The 17358-nt window shown below is 35.5% G+C and overlaps 1 protein-coding gene and 3 long non-coding RNA genes across 4 annotated transcripts; 2 read left to right on the top strand and 2 right to left on the bottom strand.

Annotated features, from left to right (window-relative positions):
• Positions 1–360: 360 nt before the first annotated feature.
• On the top strand, positions 361–5656 carry LOC132959883 (signal transducer and activator of transcription 1-like). Its single transcript, XM_061033131.1, has 10 exons — positions 361–488; positions 824–959; positions 1041–1096; positions 1375–1466; positions 1579–1718; positions 1936–2124; positions 2420–2498; positions 2590–2686; positions 3079–3254; positions 5596–5656. Exons 1-10 carry the CDS (start codon positions 393–395, stop codon positions 5654–5656), a joined length of 1122 nt encoding a protein of 373 aa, XP_060889114.1. The 5' UTR covers positions 361–392.
• Positions 5657–5917: 261 nt separating this feature from the next.
• On the bottom strand, positions 5918–17221 carry LOC132959680 (uncharacterized). Its single transcript, XR_009667062.1, has 3 exons — positions 16984–17221; positions 15650–15824; positions 5918–6028 (listed from the first exon to the last, which is right to left on the bottom strand). It is a non-coding gene; the product is annotated as an uncharacterized LOC132959680 (long non-coding RNA).
• LOC132959676 (uncharacterized) lies at positions 6621–8140 on the bottom strand. The gene is made up of 4 exons (XR_009667058.1): positions 8047–8140; positions 7547–7820; positions 7109–7185; positions 6621–6716 (listed from the first exon to the last, which is right to left on the bottom strand). It is a non-coding gene; the product is annotated as an uncharacterized LOC132959676 (long non-coding RNA).
• On the top strand, positions 8636–14950 carry LOC132959677 (uncharacterized). Its single transcript, XR_009667059.1, has 4 exons — positions 8636–8652; positions 8909–9008; positions 12162–13187; positions 13851–14950. It is a non-coding gene; the product is annotated as an uncharacterized LOC132959677 (long non-coding RNA).
• Positions 17222–17358: the final 137 nt, after the last annotated feature.

The following is a 17358-nucleotide window of genomic DNA, read 5'->3' as shown; positions in this document are numbered from 1 at the left end:
GAGGGCAGCAGTGTAACATGAATGCATGATGCAGCGGTTAATTAGACCTGACGAGGCTGTTAACCTCCAGGTGAGCTATGTTGTAATATTTACAGTCTGTGGTTGTAAAGTGTAGAAGTTACATTAAAGCCACAAAGAGTTAAAAACCTTAAATATCATGTAGATCATTTGAAGCACAACAAAGTATTTAATTATTATAAAATATATACTTTAAAACACGCAGTGCTACTTTAGCTGCGGAACGGAAGTGGGGAAATGTTGGATGTTAAATGAAACAGAAGTTTGGCTGCCATCTAGTGGACATGATTAGTAACTACAGTCAAACTATAGAGATAATGAGTTTGTTTATGATTATTTCCTGATGTTTGTTGTTGTTTTTGTTGTTGTAGGCCATGTCCCTGCCTGTTGTTGTCATCTCTAACGTCTGTCAGCTGCCCAGCGGCTGGGCCTCCATCCTCTGGTACAACATGCTGACCTCCGAGCCCAGGGTACATAACCAGGACTCTCATTGATGATTACAGATGTTTACTTATCACAAATATCAAAGATACAATTAGGTGATATCTTAATGATTTAAACAAGTTTCACAGCTGCCACCTTAAATTCATAAACAGACCATGAATACAATCTAAATGTTGACGCGTGTATAGCTGTTTTACGGTTTGCATTTTGAGTATATTTTGATGCCTGTGCTTTTTATATGAAGTAAGGTTTTGAATAAAGGTCTTCTATTCGTAACAGAGTATCTTTAACTGTAGTTTTAAACCAAATGGTTTGACTTTTTGTGTTTCCATCTCTTCTTCTTTCCTCTTCTCTCCCTCAGAATCTGAAGTTCTTCCTCAGCCCTCCGCAGGCCAAGTGGTCTCAGCTGTCCGAGGTCCTCAGCTGGCAGTTCTCCTCCGTCACCAAGCGAGGCCTGAACCAGGAGCAGCTCAACATGCTGGCTGACAAACTGCTCGGTAGAAATAGTTTTCTTTAACAGATAAACACCTGCAGGACTTTCAAACAGGCCTTTAACTTTCATTTATTTTTATCTTCAGGAGCCAAAGCAAAGAGAAACCCAGAGGGACAAATCCCCTGGACCAAGTTCTGCAAGGTGAGCCCCATTCAGCCTGAGATTTAAGATCGTCAACATCTGTGATACTTTTCGATACCACAAGTTAAAAATGAATAAAATCTGTTATTTCAATATGATTGAAAGTTTGGAAAAGTACGAAAGCTGTCCAAAAACTTAGATCTTCAGTCTTATTTTAACCAAAAGCTGCAATAAGAGAAACGTGTACAGGTTAGCAGATACTAATGAAGTGTTTTTGGTGCATCATAAAGTTAAAACTACATCTTCTCTTTGAACTAAATGTATTTGTCTGTAAGCAGAGTGCGAACGAGAAAGCGTATTCCTTCTGGTTGTGGATCGAAGGAATCCTGGATGTGATTAAAAGACACCTGCTTTCCCTTTGGAACGACGGGTGAGTGCTGCCGTCTTTCTTCAGTGTGAAGATTACACTTTTCTGAGATGTGCGGAGTGGATGTTAGAGTCATTTTCTCTCTGTGTGTGTGTGTGTGTGTGTGTGTGTGCAGCTCCATCATGGGCTTCATCAGTAAGGAGAGGGAGAAGGCTCTGCTCAGTGATAAGTGTCCCGGGACCTTCCTGCTCAGGTTCAGTGAGAGCAGCAGAGAGGGAGCCATCACCTTTACCTGGATCGAATACGACCTCTGCAGTGAGTGAAGGACTGATGCTGTTCATGTCTTATGTAAAGGAAGAATGTGAGACTCTTTGATCCAGTAGATATCTCCCTCCAGCACCAGCATTAAACCAAAACAAACAACAATATGCCCAGATAGGTCGTGCTGTGCTACCCCCAAACCTTCCACTCAGTATCTGACATTTTCTGATATTTAAATTGAAGAACAGTTTCCTACTCCCTCTCTCTGCAGACAAGCCGCTCTTTCACTCTGTGGAGCCGTACACGAAGAAGGAGCTGTCCGCCGTCTCTCTGCCCGACATCATCCGTACCTACAAAGTGATGGCTGCCGAGAACATCCCCGAGAACCCGCTCCGCTTCCTCTACCCCAACATCCCAAAAGACAAGGCCTTCGGGAAATACTACCCCAAACCCACAGAGAGTAAGTGTTGTGGTTCCACAGTAAAACCATATGATCTGTTTATAAAATATGATGCTGTCTTACATTTCACAAACTGTGTATTAAGTATTAATGCTTCTTTTAAGAGTGTTTATTAAACTTAACAATCTGCAGGTGCTGTAAAAACATTAGACCTTTTATACAAACGAGCTGATGAGAGGTTTTTTATTACCTGTGATTTCAGCAAAGTATCTTATTGCAAAGTGCACATGTTTATTTAATGCTTATTGGGGACTAAATGCTGTTAAAGTTGAATCTGTGTTTATTTGACTTTTAGCTCAGGAGCCCATGGATGTGGAGAACAATCCAGATAGGAGCGGCTACATGAAGACAGAGCTCATTTCTGTCTCTGAAGTGTGAGCAGAGAACGTCACTTTTTAAACACATGTCAAATATTTTATTGGTAATGCATTGAGCAGATTTAATGTGGATTTGCTTTCTGTTCAGACATCCGTCCAGACTGCAGGACAACATGTTGCCCATGTCTCCTGATGACTACAGGGCGTTGTCACAGTTAGTCGGCCCCAGAGACATTGATGCTGTGGTGAGTATTTTGATAAGTTTCTGAACCAGCTTCTGTGAGCACCTCTTTAAAAACTGCTGTTTACAGTCTGCACAGGGTTTTTTTTTTTTTACAGGTTAAGATTTCTGTTAATTCATCATCTGTAAAGAAACAACACCTCAGATGAATGTAGACGAGTAAACTGACAATATGTCCACCTGAGATGAACCGGTAGATGTGTAGAAATGTAAACCCAGCTTTACTCTGTCTGTATTTATCTGTTATTTTGTCCTTGTTGATCTTAAATGCAGTTGCTTTAAGTATTGTTGTGTTGTGTGTAACTAAAGTTTAAATTTGGAGATGTTTTTATGGGGTTTGGCCAGTAATGTGAGCTAAGTTTTGCTGTGTGTTTTCTCTTCTCTTGCTCTGCTCAGACCAACAATCTGCTTGGATTTGAAGAGCTTGATGTTCAGGTAGAGGCAGCCTCAGTTTGTTGCTCTACACTGAATTTCCTTTGTGTTGTTGTGCTAACATCACTTCTACATCTAACATACAGAGAAATAAATATGAATCAGAATGTTGCAGCCCTAAAGTCTAAAAATCTAAACATGTACTCCAGTTGCATGAATTTAACTGTTTTGCGATGCAGCGGCATGCAAAGGCGTGAATTTAAGTCGTTTTCACATCTGCACTCCTGAAAATATCTAGATCATTTCAGGAGGACTGCTCCGGAGATTCTCCTGATCTGGTTGTTCACATATCCAGAAGTTTCTTCATTTCATCCAAGTCTTCTTTCTGTACTCTCTTTCAGTGTCTTTGTTTCGTCAGTGGTTGAACTCTGATGATCATTTTATCTGCTCTTAGAGGTGTGGTAAAGACCCTCACTACTTTTAAGTTACATACAGGTCAGTGTAGTAACCAGTCACCTTCTAGACACATTTGAGTGATTACATTCACTCTACTTGGAAGTCAAAGAATTTATATTTTTGCCCGATAATTACGAGGCCAAAAAGCAGAAAAGGCTTAAAAAGACATTCAAAACAAAAACTCTTGAAGCTAAAGAGTACGATATTTATCAGGTCTTTCTATCCTGACGGCTTTATGTTTTTTTGTTGATTATTCTAGTAGAAATAAATATAATACATCTGGTCTGAATATGGCTTAAATCCAGTTGAAACATTATTTTGTAAATATTTTTAATAAATGTGAAATATATCTACTCTGTTAGACACTTCCTGCATGTCGTTCCCCACTCTCTCTCCCTGATTTCCGACTCTATCCACTGTCCTATCGCTCCATGAAAGGCACAAAAAGCCCAAAAATAAATCTTAAAAAAAAATAAAAAATATGCACTCAATGAAGTTACACTTCAGATTCTTTGAGAGACTAACATGCATGTGTGATTAACAGACAATGGATTTTAATTAACATAAGCAGTAAACAGTTGCTTTATAATTTAAATAAAAGATTTTAAAAAATATGTTATCTGTGATTAAGTCAAATCACATTTATTTATAAAGAAATAAAACGAAGAAAGCAGTTTGAATTTGTTGTATCTAGAACAAGAAAGGTGAAAAAAGAAACTTCCGAATGCAGTAATTCACAGAGTGACCACAGGAGGGCGCAACTTCGTCTTTAAACTCCATCTTTACACATTAGTATCTCAAACTAACTAATTTATCTGCTTCTTGGACACTTTGGAGAACGACAGGGAAAGGAAGAGAGAAACTGGAGGTAAACATCATTAACAGTGAATTTATCTGTGGGTAAGAATTCAGTCAGAGTCCTAAAGACCGGAAAACAGGTTAGCGTCGTCCCCTGCTAAGAGCTATGCTAACGAACGCAGTTAGTGGGGCGGTTAATGTTACCATGGTGACCCGAGTTTGACTTTCTCTTGTTGCTAGGTTACCAAGAGTTAAAAAAAACAAGTAAATTACATTAATAAATATTTTTTATCAATAAAACATTTGATTTTTGACTTAGTCTTGTTTATGTGTCCTCTTATTTATAACTTTTTCATTTCTTCGATAGAAACCTTCTGCGTCACTTCCGGTTGAAGCTTCCGGTAATCACGCCCAAGTGTTCTCAGGTGTGTATATCATTGTTTCGACCAGGTAAGCGGTGCGGACCGCGGGCAGCCTGGCTGTCGATGAAAGAGGTGGAAGAAGAAGGAAAGATGAAGTCTGGATACTCAGTGAGTCATTCAAAGTCCAGTTTTGTGTGAAAAGACATAAAATAGAAATACCGGCGTCTTTATGCTAATGCTAACACCTGGGCTAACGCTCATGCTGACGTCATTACAAATGTTTGTTAAGAGGAAACATCGTCAAACTAAGATGATGATAACGTTTATCAATATTATCACTTTACTGAACTATTTAAGTTTATTGACTAATGTGTAAATTAGTTAATCCGAGGTAAAATTATTTATGTTTTATTTATTTATTGCACAAAAAAAAGATTTTCTCAACATTACTGTTCACAGAGCTCAGAAATTAAATGTTCATCTTGTTTAAGTAATATGAATAGACTTAATTTATTTTATTTAAAAAGTAAAAGCTCTTAATCCAGTTTTCTGTTTAATTCAAACTGTTTAATTTATTATTTAAGTGCAGTAACCAACTAACCACCAGAGGGCGCCCTTTCTATATAAAGTGATTTATAAACGATAAAATACATTTATTTTCAACGTTTAACTTTAATTAGAGTCTTTGTTCTTGTGACAGTTAATGTATGGTAAAGATGTTTCTATATTATATTCTACATTTAAACTTTGAATTGAAGTTTGCTTCGGTCTCATCCAAAAGCCTTAAAGTGAAGTTAAACACAGATAATTTACAGTGAATGATAAAACCCAGGTTTATTCCAATCATCATGGTGTTGTATAATCACAAACATTTTCTGTGTTTTATTAACTTGATGAACTAAAATTAGTTTTTCTTCTTCAACAGGAACTCTGTCGACGTCTTCCAGGAGGATCCCCCGTCGGTGGCCGTCTTCCTGCTCAGGTAGGAGACTCAATGCTTTCTTAATGTTGTTTTATTATGTTTTAGGTCTTATAGATGTTTTGACTTCATCCTTTTTGAAAAGCTACTAAGTCGATTTAGAGTTCAGGAACATCAGGTGTTTAATGAAATACTACAGTTTTATAATCCTTAGGTATCGTTAGTCAACAGCTTATGTTAGCTACATAGTTATGAGTTTTTTATATGTTGATGTTAAAGCTGATTTAAGGGGAGTTATGACCTCCTTTTAGTTTAGTCCTTGATACAGCACTTACTCCCTTAAATCAGCTTTAACATCAACATACTGATAACTCTATGTAGCTAAGCTGTTGACTAACGATACCTAAGGATTATAAAACTGTAGTATTTCATTAAACACCTGATGTTCCTGAACTCTAAATCGACTTCTTAGTAGCTGATTAAAATAACTGAGTCTAAACATTTATAAGACCTAAAACATAATAAAACAACATTAAGAAAGCTTTGAGCTCCTATCCAATGGGGTGCTTTATTTTAATGTGCTGATGTATCATGTCTGTTAAATATTTTATTGTAATAAAACTACTGCTATGTCCATTCTGCATCAGTGATCAGGCTCAGCTTTGTCTTTTTCATAATGCTTAATGTTGGTTATCTGCCAGCTGTGTTTCATTTACTAGTTTACAGCTTTCATTGTATTGTCATTTTGAGGAAACATGTTTATTGTTCGTTAATATCTGTCACCCAAAGGAGCGACCAATAAATAGTTAAACTTTACTTCAAATGTAACACCTCAAGTTCACAGCTATGTGTGACAAAGAAGGAAACAACTACAAAACATCAGGAATTAAACATGCTGACAACAAACATGAGACAAATTTAGAGTTTAACATTTTATTTATTATGAAAGTGGCAAAGAGAAAACAGACAATAAAACTTCAAACAAAACTAGCTTAAAGACTAAGACGACAAAAGAAAAGCTACAACAGCACCCAACAAGTTAGTTAACAGGTAAACTTTAATCTGTAGAAAATCCTTCCAGCTGCAGCACAGATCTACTCTTCAGAGTTCAGAGAGCGAGGAAACACCTGGAATATCAGACACAAAAAACAAAGACATCAGGGTTTAAAGTTCACTTCAGTTTACAGCTAGGATTGTACAAAACATGAATAGTAAAATGGGCCATTCTGATACATGACTAATTTTTAATCATTTCATTAAGTGAAAATCTCTACATCTACATCAAAGAGAGTTAAGATTAAAATGTAAAAGTTTGGAGCATCATGTAAAAGCACGCCAAAACTAAAATGGTGGTTAATTTGAGATAAGACATGTTTACACGTCTTTCAAATGTATAAAAAGTGATCACAGATCAACATATGTAGTCGTGATGTCTTAAAACAGATGTTTGTAGTTTTATCTGCACCTACTTAGCATCAAGAATATGACTATATGTGACTTAAACAGTTAAAATACTCACCAAATGTTGAATGAAGCAGGCGAGGCAGCGTGGTGTAGCAGACATGTTCACAGCTCTTTGTTTTGTTCAGGCTGCCCCTAAAAGTGTTAAAAAAACATAACAATTAGTTTAAACTTCAAAATGTTTGTTATTGTAAAGTGTCTGCAGATAACTTTTCTTCTGATTTGGAGATAAGTAAATAAAAATGGACTGATGAATGAAAGTTAACATTCAGCAATAAGCATGTTTCCTAATAGAAAATCATTTACATTAAAGAAGACGATTGAAACAGCTTGAACAAACTTTAAAAACTGTTTTATTTAAAATGTAAATCAAACATTTGTAACATTCTCTCTGTAGAGCTGCTGGTTGAGTGTGTGAAGAACAAAGACTTAAAGAAGGTGAGTGACAGTTTCATCTCTCACTACAGACCTTTGCACCTCATTTCTACAGACTCACATGTGTCTTTGAATTGAATCATCAGCTGCAGGAGCTGCACCTGAAGGGAGCCGGCCTCACGTCACTCCACTCGTCCGGCTGCAGGTGACGTCATCACGCTGCCAGTGCAGGAAGCGAAGAGATGGTCCTCTACATCCTCCACAGGTGTGTGTACAGTCCTCCACCTGTTTGGTGCACGTAGGTTAACAGTCAGACAAACTCCATTCAGCGATGAGTGAGTCAGGATGTTAGTTACTCTTTTGATTTATTCACCAGATTGAAGAAGGAGTGAAAACTACAGAACACAAGAACATTTAGTTGAGTCATTACCAAAGTTCTACAATAAACAATAAACTAATACAGGACAAAAGAAAGCTTAGTTGTTGCTAATGCTAAGCTACATGCTAATGCTAAGCCACATGTTATTCTACATCAATCAGATGCAATACGCAACAAATTATAACAAGGCTAATGTTAAGCTACATGCTAAACCTTAACTTCAGTAAAGTGAAGGAACTTACATTTCTGTTGCTGCCTGCTGTGTGCAGTCTTGAAGACTAAAGAAGGAACCCTCAACTTCCTGCTTCCTTTATAGGCGGGCACTTCCTGTTTGAACAGTCACTTCCTGTAGCAGTACCTGTACCTTTAAGAGTTTACCAAATAACCAGGTGTAGCTCATTAGAAGAATCCTTAGTTGTTGTTTTTTTTTTACCATTAATGAATGTATGTGGATTCTTTTCATCATAGGTATGTATGTAGTTTTTTTCTTTCTGTATTCTAGTGTTTGAATAAATGGGAAACTTTCAATGACAGGCTTGTAAAACAATAAGTCAGTTCAATCAATCTTTATTTTGTAGAGCGCCAACTCAATACAAATGTTATCTCAAGACACTTTACAAACAGCAGGTAAGAGAGAGTCTTGTCTGGGTTAAAGGCAGGGTTGATCATTTTCTAAAAGTAGCATTCCCTCAGTGCTCCGTCTGCACCCACCCCAGAAGCAGACCTCAGCTCATTGCTTTCATTGTCAGGACCAAAAGACAATTTCAACCAGAATCTTAAAAAGTGGATCTGGAGAAAATCACCAACCCTGCCTTTAACTAGTTTTTAGTTGTTACAGAAAAACTGCAGTAAGTACAGATTCTATTTGTGCATGAAAACATCTAACATTGAACTGAAACCATGAGGTTTTTAAAATGTTAAACACTTTATTTAAATGTTAACAGAGTGTAGATGATGATGCTGTATCTGTGCTCTGATCTCTGTTCAGTCTATATGTGATGATATATGTGCCATCATAAACACAAGACACCAAAAGAAGCAGCAGGGGGGTTGATGTCTGTTCCTCGGGTGATGTTGTCTCTCTCTCTCTCTTCTGTTGACCAGGGGGGAGACGGTCCTTCACCGAGCTGCGTCCCTGTGTCAAAGAACTATCTGTCATTATCTGGTTGAAGCAGGAGCCTCGCTCATGAAGACAGACCTACAGGTACAGTTCAGACTCTAACCTGCAGCCTTTAAAATGAATATCATTATAGTACATTATATTAAGTAAGTTTCATCCAACACAGCTGAAAGATAAAAACAACAAACATTAAAGACTAAGAAGACAAACTACGACTGAAAGAAAACTGCACAGAAAAGCTACAAGACAACAGCTAACAAGTAACCAAGACAACAGCTAAAAGGTAAATAAAACTAAACAACAGCTAAAAGGTAAATAAAACTAAACAACAGCTAAAAGGTAAATAAAACTAAACAACAGCTAAAAGGTAAATAAAACTAAACAACAACTAAAAGGTAAATAAATCAACAGCTAAAAGGTAAATAAATCAACAGCTAAAAGGTAAATAAAACTAAACAACAGCTAAAAGGTAAATAAATCAACAGCTAAAAGGTAAATAAAACTAAACAACAGCTAAAAGGTAAATAAATCAACAGCTAAAAGGTAAATAAAACTAAACAACAGCTAAAAGGTAAATAAAACTAAACAACAGCTAAAAGGTAAATAAAACTAAACAACAGCTAAAAGGTAAATAAAACTAAACAACAACTAAAAGGTAAATAAAACAACAGCTAAAAGGTAAATAAAACTAAACAACAGCTAAAAGGTAAATAAATCAACAGCTAAAAGGTAAATAAAACTAAACAACAGCTAAAAGGTAAATAAAACTAAACAACAACTAAAAGGTAAATAAATCAACAGCTAAAAGGTAAATAAATCAACAGCTAAAAGGTAAATAAAACAACAGCTAAAAGGTAAATAAAACTAAACAACAGCTAAAAGGTAAATAAAACTAAACAACAACTAAAAGGTAAATAAATCAACAGCTAAAAGGTAAATAAATCAACAGCTAAAAGGTAAATAAAACTAAACAACAGCTAAAAGGTAAATAAAACTAAACAACAGGTAAAAGGTAAATAAAACTAATCAACAGCTAAAAGGTAAATAAAACTAAACAACAGGTAAAAGGTAAATAAAACTAAACAACAACTAAAAGGTAAATAAAACTAAACAACAACTAAAAGGTAAATAAATCAACAGCTAAAAGGTAAATAAAACTAAACAACAACTAAAAGGTAAATAAAACTAAACAACAGCTAAAAGGTAAATAAATCAACAGCTAAAAGGTAAATAAAACTAAACAACAGCTAAAAGGTAAATAAAACTAATCAACAGCTAAAAGGTAAATAAAACAACAGCTAAAAAGTAAATAAATCAACAGCTAAAAGGTAAATAAAACTAAACAACAGCTAAAAGGTAAATAAAACTAATCAACAGCTAAAAGGTAAATAAAACAACAGCTAAAAGGTAAATAAATCAACAGCTAAAAGGTAAATAAAACTAAACAACAGCTAAAAGGTAAATAAAACTAATCAACAGCTAAAAGGTAAATAAAACTAAACAACAGGTAAAAGGTAAATAAAACTAAACAACAACTAAAAGGTAAATAAAACTAAACAACAGCTAAAAGGTAAATAAATCAACAGCTAAAAGGTAAATAAAACTAAACAACAACTAAAAGGTAAATAAATCAACAGCTAAAAGGTAAATAAAACTAAACAACAACTAAAAGGTAAATAAATCAACAGCTAAAAGGTAAATAAAACTAAACAACAACTAAAAGGTAAATAAAACTAAACAACAACTAAAAGGTAAATAAAACTAAACAACAGCTAAAAGGTAAATAAAACTAAACAACAACTAAAAGGTAAATAAAACTAAACAACAACTAAAAGGTAAATAAAACTAAACAACAACTAAAAGGTAAATAAAACTAAACAACAACTAAAAGGTAAATAAATCAACAGCTAAAAGGTAAATAAAACTAAACAACAACTAAAAGGTAAATAAATCAACAGCTAAAAGGTAAATAAAACTAAACAACAACTAAAAGGTAAATAAAACTAAACAACAACTAAAAGGTAAATAAAACTAAACAACAACTAAAAGGTAAATAAATCAACAGCTAAAAGGTAAATAAAACTAAACAACAGGTAAACTAAGACAACAAGCCTTCTGTGTTTAATTTAGTCAAAGAAACAGCAGTCTGATTAATTTCTTATTTAAGTGCAGTAACCAACAACTAACCACCAGAGGGCGCCCTCTCTATATAAAGTGATTTATAAAAGATATAATACATTTATTTTCAACCTATAACTTTAATTAGAGTTTTACATCATTGTTTGGTAAATTATTTATATTAAAGCTGCATTTTTACCTTAAACCTTTTCTTCTTAGGTTTAATTTTACTTTTCAAACTTACCTTTTAATCAGTTTAATTAGTTTATTGTCGTTTGGTTTTCTTAATGAAAATACCACAAACCTTTTTATTGATTTAATTGAAATGATCATTTTGATTAAAACTGCTTTTTTGATTAGGATTAAAATATTTGATGAGTAAATCTTACAGCTCATTGAGATAATTTAGATTAAACATAAATTAAAAGGAAACATTTACAAGTTAAAAAGGTTGTTTTAAAATTCTTCTTCCTTGCCTTGATTTTATTAACTTTCATATGCTCATAACTCTTCTTCACCTACCTTATGTTCTCGATTAACAATTAATAATATCAGTCTGTGATCACAGAATATCACAGACTTTTAGTTTAGGAGCACTCAAACGTGTGAATCTAATTCACAGCTAGGATTGAACAATACGTGAAAAGTAAATGTGCCATTATGATACACTACTCATTTTAAATTAACTAACTGAAAATACTTCTTACCTTTGTGAAAGAAAAGTCAAATAATATTGTTGCCACGAGCGGAGCAAATACGAGGAGGACATCAGCAACCTGTACAAACATCTGGATGAAGAATAGACTAAAGTCAAAGACAAGACACAACATTAGAAGAACAGTTTGAAGACAACCTGCTTAAAGATTCAAACTAAATACAAAGACTTTCATTTTCTCAATTATTATTATTACTTGATGTCCTTTTCTTGTAATAATTGACAGGATGATGAGATCAACCAACACAGTCAGCTGGCTGACAAACTCAAGGAGCAGATGAAGAAGAGGTTTGTCTCTCAGCCAATGAAATACAAAAGAAATATCAAGTATTTTCATTGAAACATGGATTTCATGAGGATGATCATTTTTGCTTGAACTCACTGTGACCCCACGTCCCTCCCAGGAGGAGCTGTGCCGGCTGCAAACGGAGAACCAGCTGGCCAAGGAGGAGGTGAAGGAGGTGCTGCAGGCGCTGGAGGAGCTCGCCGTCAACTACGAGCAGAAGAGGCAAGAGGTGGAGGAGAGAGATCAGACCAACCTGCAGCACGAGACGGTACAGATATGTTTCAGGAGAAAGTGTTTAAAGTCTGCATCTTGACTTCTGCATCATCATCATCAGCAGTGACGTCAACACAGCTGAGAAACTACTTCAGTTAGAAGAGTCAGATTTGATACACTGAAGCAGACATGAACATTAACTCACAGCTAACACATCACACCACATGTTCTGTCCAGACTGCTGAATGATCAGAGGGAAAACCAAACATTCAATCATTCAGCTTAACCAACAAGGCAGATCCAGGTACCGGCCGCAGCGGGACTCGAACACCATTTAAAGTGTCTAAAGAGGGTAGTGTTGTAGTCATGACTACACTAAGACCAAGACCACAAATATCTGTGTGTGCAGGTTTTAACACCGGGAAGGTTGTGGTCGTAACCGGGGGATAAAAATCGAACTACAAATGGAGTTTGAAGTTATTTCTTGTTTTTTCCTTCTAGTCCCAGACCGAGACCTTCAAGGAGTCTCAAGGAGTCTCAAGGAGCACATGAGGGTGTTCCAGGACTTCTGATTGGCCCTTCTTATTGTTTCTGTTAACAATGCTGAGGTTACCAAACCAACAGATCTCAGTAAAAGAATGAATGTTGTTTGATCACCTGTCTGTTTCTCTCATCGGTCTTCTTATATCTGTGAATCTGTAACTCTGGATTTATCAACAGGAAGTGCTCTGGAGTGCAACAGGAAGTGCTCTGGATTTATCAACAGGAAGTGCTCTGGAGTGCAACAGGAAGTGCTCTGGAGTTATCAACAGGAAGTGCTCTGGAGTGCAACAGGAAGTGCTCTGGATTTATCAACAGGAAGTGCTCTGGATTTATCAAGAGGAAGTTGAGGGTTCTTTCTTTCTTTAATCTTCAAGGCAGCAACAGAGATGTAAGTTCCTTTACTGTACTGAAGTTAAGGTTTAGCATTAGCATGTAGCTTAGCATTAGCCTTGTTATAATTTGTTTGTTTGTATCTGATGTAGCATAGCATGTGTCTTAGCATTAACATGTGGCTTAGCATTAGCATGTAGCTTAGCATTAGCATTGTTATAATTTGTTTGCATCTGATGTAGCATAGCATGTGGCTTAGCATTAACATGTGGCTTAGCATTAGCATGTAGCTTAGCATTAGCATGTAGCCGCCAGATAGTAGTCTATCTGCAGCTGTACTTTAATCCTCTGCACCTTCAGTATTCTGAGAGTCTCACTGCAGGAACTTTGTCTGTTTGGTGATGTTGGATTAACAGAGTTTAATAATCCAGTGACACACGCACACACACACACACACACACCAGTGGAAATACACGTTTTTATTTCTTAACACAAGGCGTTAAACAGAAAGAAGACGATTGAAACAGCTTGAACAAACTTAAAAAAGCAGTTTTTATTTTGAATTTATTCCCGTATTTAAAATACAAATGAAACATTTGAACATTCTCTCTACAGATCGATGATATCAGACCTTTAAACCTCAGTTCTACATACTCACATGTGCATGCTTTGCTCCGTGTTCCCCAACATTTTAAAGAACCTCTTTGTCTTTGAATTGCAGGAGCTGCACCTGAAGGGAGCCAAGAGATGGTCCGAGTCCGTCAGCCAATCAGTGACTCTGTTGATTTATTCACCAGATTGAAGAAGGAGTGAAAACTACAAAACACAAGAACGTTTAGTTTCGTCATTACCAAAGTTCTAGATAAATTCAAACAATAAACTAATGCTAAGCTACATGCTAATGCTAAGCTACATGCTAAGCTAAACTTACACCTCTGTTGCTGCCTGCTTGAAGATTAAAGAAAGAACCCTCAACTTCCTGTTCCCTTTATAACTTCCTGTTTCCTTTATAACTTCCTGTTTCCTTTATAACTTCCTGTTTCCTTTATAACTTCCTGTTTCCTGAATGATCCAGAGAGAGGAGAGGTGTTCTTGGTGTTAACATATATAATTGACCATATGTATATATAATAAATCAAATCTGATGTCATGGTGGGAACAATGGACCATTAATGAATTTAGGTTAGTATGTTGTTTAAAAAAAAAAAGTTAGTGAGTAAATTGTAAGATTTGAACCCTCCATCTCCAGACACAGCGGGATTCAAACCCAGGCTCACCACTTACAGATCTTGGAATCCTCAATCTTATCCACTACACTACTGATGCCTTCACACTATGTCTTGAGCTCCGGGCGTATTTATCATCGTCATTTCAGATGTTAGACTTTAAAATTTACCCCGATGAGATTCAAACCCACGACCTCCAGACTCCAAGTCCTCGTTCTATCTCCTGAGCCACAGAGACAGATACTTGACTCTGATTCTCAGATCTCTTGAGTCTTTCCTTTGGACCAACACCTTTAAGATAATGGTGTGTGTGTGGTCGTCTGAGAAACTCTGTCTTTGAGTGTTTCCTGTGGATCCATGCTGGCAGGTTGCTTCACTATGTTCCTCTTGAGTCTTTCATTTAGGACCGACACCTTTAAAATTCACTGAGTCCTGATAAGATTCGAACCCACGACCTCCAGACTCCAAGTCCTCCTTCTATCTCCTGAGCCACAGAGACAGATGCAGACTCTGTGTCTCCTGCTGGATCTGTTTGTTGTTTTGTTCAAGTCTCAGATTTCTTTTAAATATATGTTAAATAAATGATTTATTGGGGGGGGGGGGGGGACGTCCTGCATCTGTTTGGCTTCCTGGCTTGGCAGACAGTACTACCTCAAACTACCTCATGTTTACTTCAGCATCTCTCCACTATTATCCTGTTTAGCCTTGTACATATTAGTCTCTGATTATTGTTGATATTTAATATTATACTTTTGTACAAAGAGAGCACAGTTTATAAAAGTTAAACTCCTCGTGTGTTTAAGAATACCTGACCAATAAAGCTGATTCTGAAGGATTTCTGTGGCTTTGATAACTGTTGGAAACATTATTTTGGTCCATTATTTGGCCCCTTTAATACTAATTGGTGTTGTATTTTATATCGTTGGAAAGCCTGATGAGTCACCTTTACAACGAGGTGTAACTTGTAAGGATCAACACAGCTAAACGTGAGTAGCACTCTAAATGGACACAGCAGTAGTTTTATTACAATAAAATATTGAACAGACATGATGACCTCTGTTTTGTACATTGTTACATCAGCACAATACAATAAGGTGTCACAGGTGAGGGGGGGGGTGTTACATCCAGCCAGTCTCCAGCCCCATTGGGTAGGAGCTCAAAGCTTTCTTAATGTTTTATTATGTTCCAGGTCTTATAGAAGTTTAGTTATTTTAATCATTTGATCCTTTTTGGAGTGGAGGAACATCAGGTGTTTAATGAAATAAGGATTATAAAAATGTATTTCATTAAACACCTGATGTTCCTCCACTCCAAAAAGGATCAAATGATTAAAATAACTGAGTCTAAACATCTATAAGACCTAAAACCTGGAACATAATAAAACAACATTAAGAAAGCTTTGAGTCTCCTACCTGAGCAGGAAGACGGCCACCGACGGGGGATCCTCCTGGAAGACGTCGACAGAGTTCCTGTTGGAGAAGAAAAACTAATTTTAGTTCATCGAGTTAATAAAACACAGAAAATGTTTGTGATTATACAACATCATGATGATTGGAATAAACCTGGGTTTTATCATTCACTGTAAATTATCTGTGTTTAACTTCACTTTAAGGCTTTTGGATGAAGCAAACTTCAATTCAAAGTTTAAATGTAGAATATAATATAGAAACATTAAGTATAAGGTCTGAAGAAACATCTAAACAGATTTATCTTATATTATAAGTTTTACAATAATTCTACAAGTTTGTTTACCTTTAACTTGTGCGAGCTTTTGGGGGAAAGAAAATGCTTTATACATATATATAATATATATTCATAGTTGTAATTAATCTGTGATATTATCAATGAACTTAATATAATGGAGAACATAAAGTAGGTGAAGAAGAGTTATGAGCATATGAAAGTTAATAAAATCAAGGCAAGGAAGAAGAATTTTAAAACAACCTTTTTAACTTGTAAATGTTTCCTTTAATTTATGTTTAATCTAAATTATCTCAATGAGCTGTAAGATTTACTCATATCAAATATTTTAATCCTAATTAAAAAAGCAGTTTTAATCAGAATGATCATTTCAATTAAATCAATAAAAAGGTTTGTGGTATTTTCATTAAGAAAACCAAACGACAATAAACTAATTAAATTGATTAAAAAGTAAGTTTGAAAAGTAAAATTAAACCTAAGAAGAAAAGGTTTAAGGTAAAAATGCAGCTTTAATATAAATAATTTACCAAACAAAGATGTAAGACTCTAATTAAAAGTTATAGGTTGAAAATAAATGTATTATATCTTTTATAAATCACTTTATATAGAGAGGGCGCCCTCTGGTGGTTAGTTGTTGGTTACTGCACTTAAATAATAAATTAATCAGACTGCTGTTTCTTTGACTAAATTAAACACAGAAGGCTTGTTGTCTTAGTTTACCTGTTGTTTAGTTTTATTTTGTTGGTTATTGCACTTAAATAATAAATTAATCAGACTGCTGTTTCTTTGACTAAATTAAACACAGAAGGCTGGATTAAGAGCTTTTACTTTTAAATTAAATAAATGAAGTTTATTCATATTACTTGAGTAAGATGAACATTTAATCTCTGAGCTCTGTGAACAGTAATGTTTAGAAAATCATTTTACCTCTGAGCTGCAGCACAGAGCGAGGAAACACCTGCACACACCTGTACAAAGAAACAAGAAGAAAATACAGAATTTTGAGTTCAACCAACAACTTTCAACTAAAACGACATATCCGATTTTAACGAGCACTATGTAATGTGACTAATGAGACTAAATATAAAGACAGACGATGTTGCTATGGTTCAGTTAGCACTAACATTAGCAGACACCTGAGGAGCACACCTGAGCGTGATGCGCAGCAGCGGTCCAGCGGAAGTGACGTTGGTCGTGTCACTCCCAGGTAAAGGTCGTATCGATGTAGAGAACTCATTGTGAATTAGGAGACACAATAACAAAATTCAGTAAAACACCGAAAATCAATGAAAACGTTAATTT

The sequence above is a fragment of the Labrus mixtus genome, chromosome 24 (genome assembly GCF_963584025.1).
Source record: "Labrus mixtus chromosome 24, fLabMix1.1, whole genome shotgun sequence".
Taxonomy (NCBI): domain Eukaryota; kingdom Metazoa; phylum Chordata; class Actinopteri; order Labriformes; family Labridae; genus Labrus; species Labrus mixtus.
This window is presented reverse-complemented; position numbering and strand designations above follow the sequence as displayed.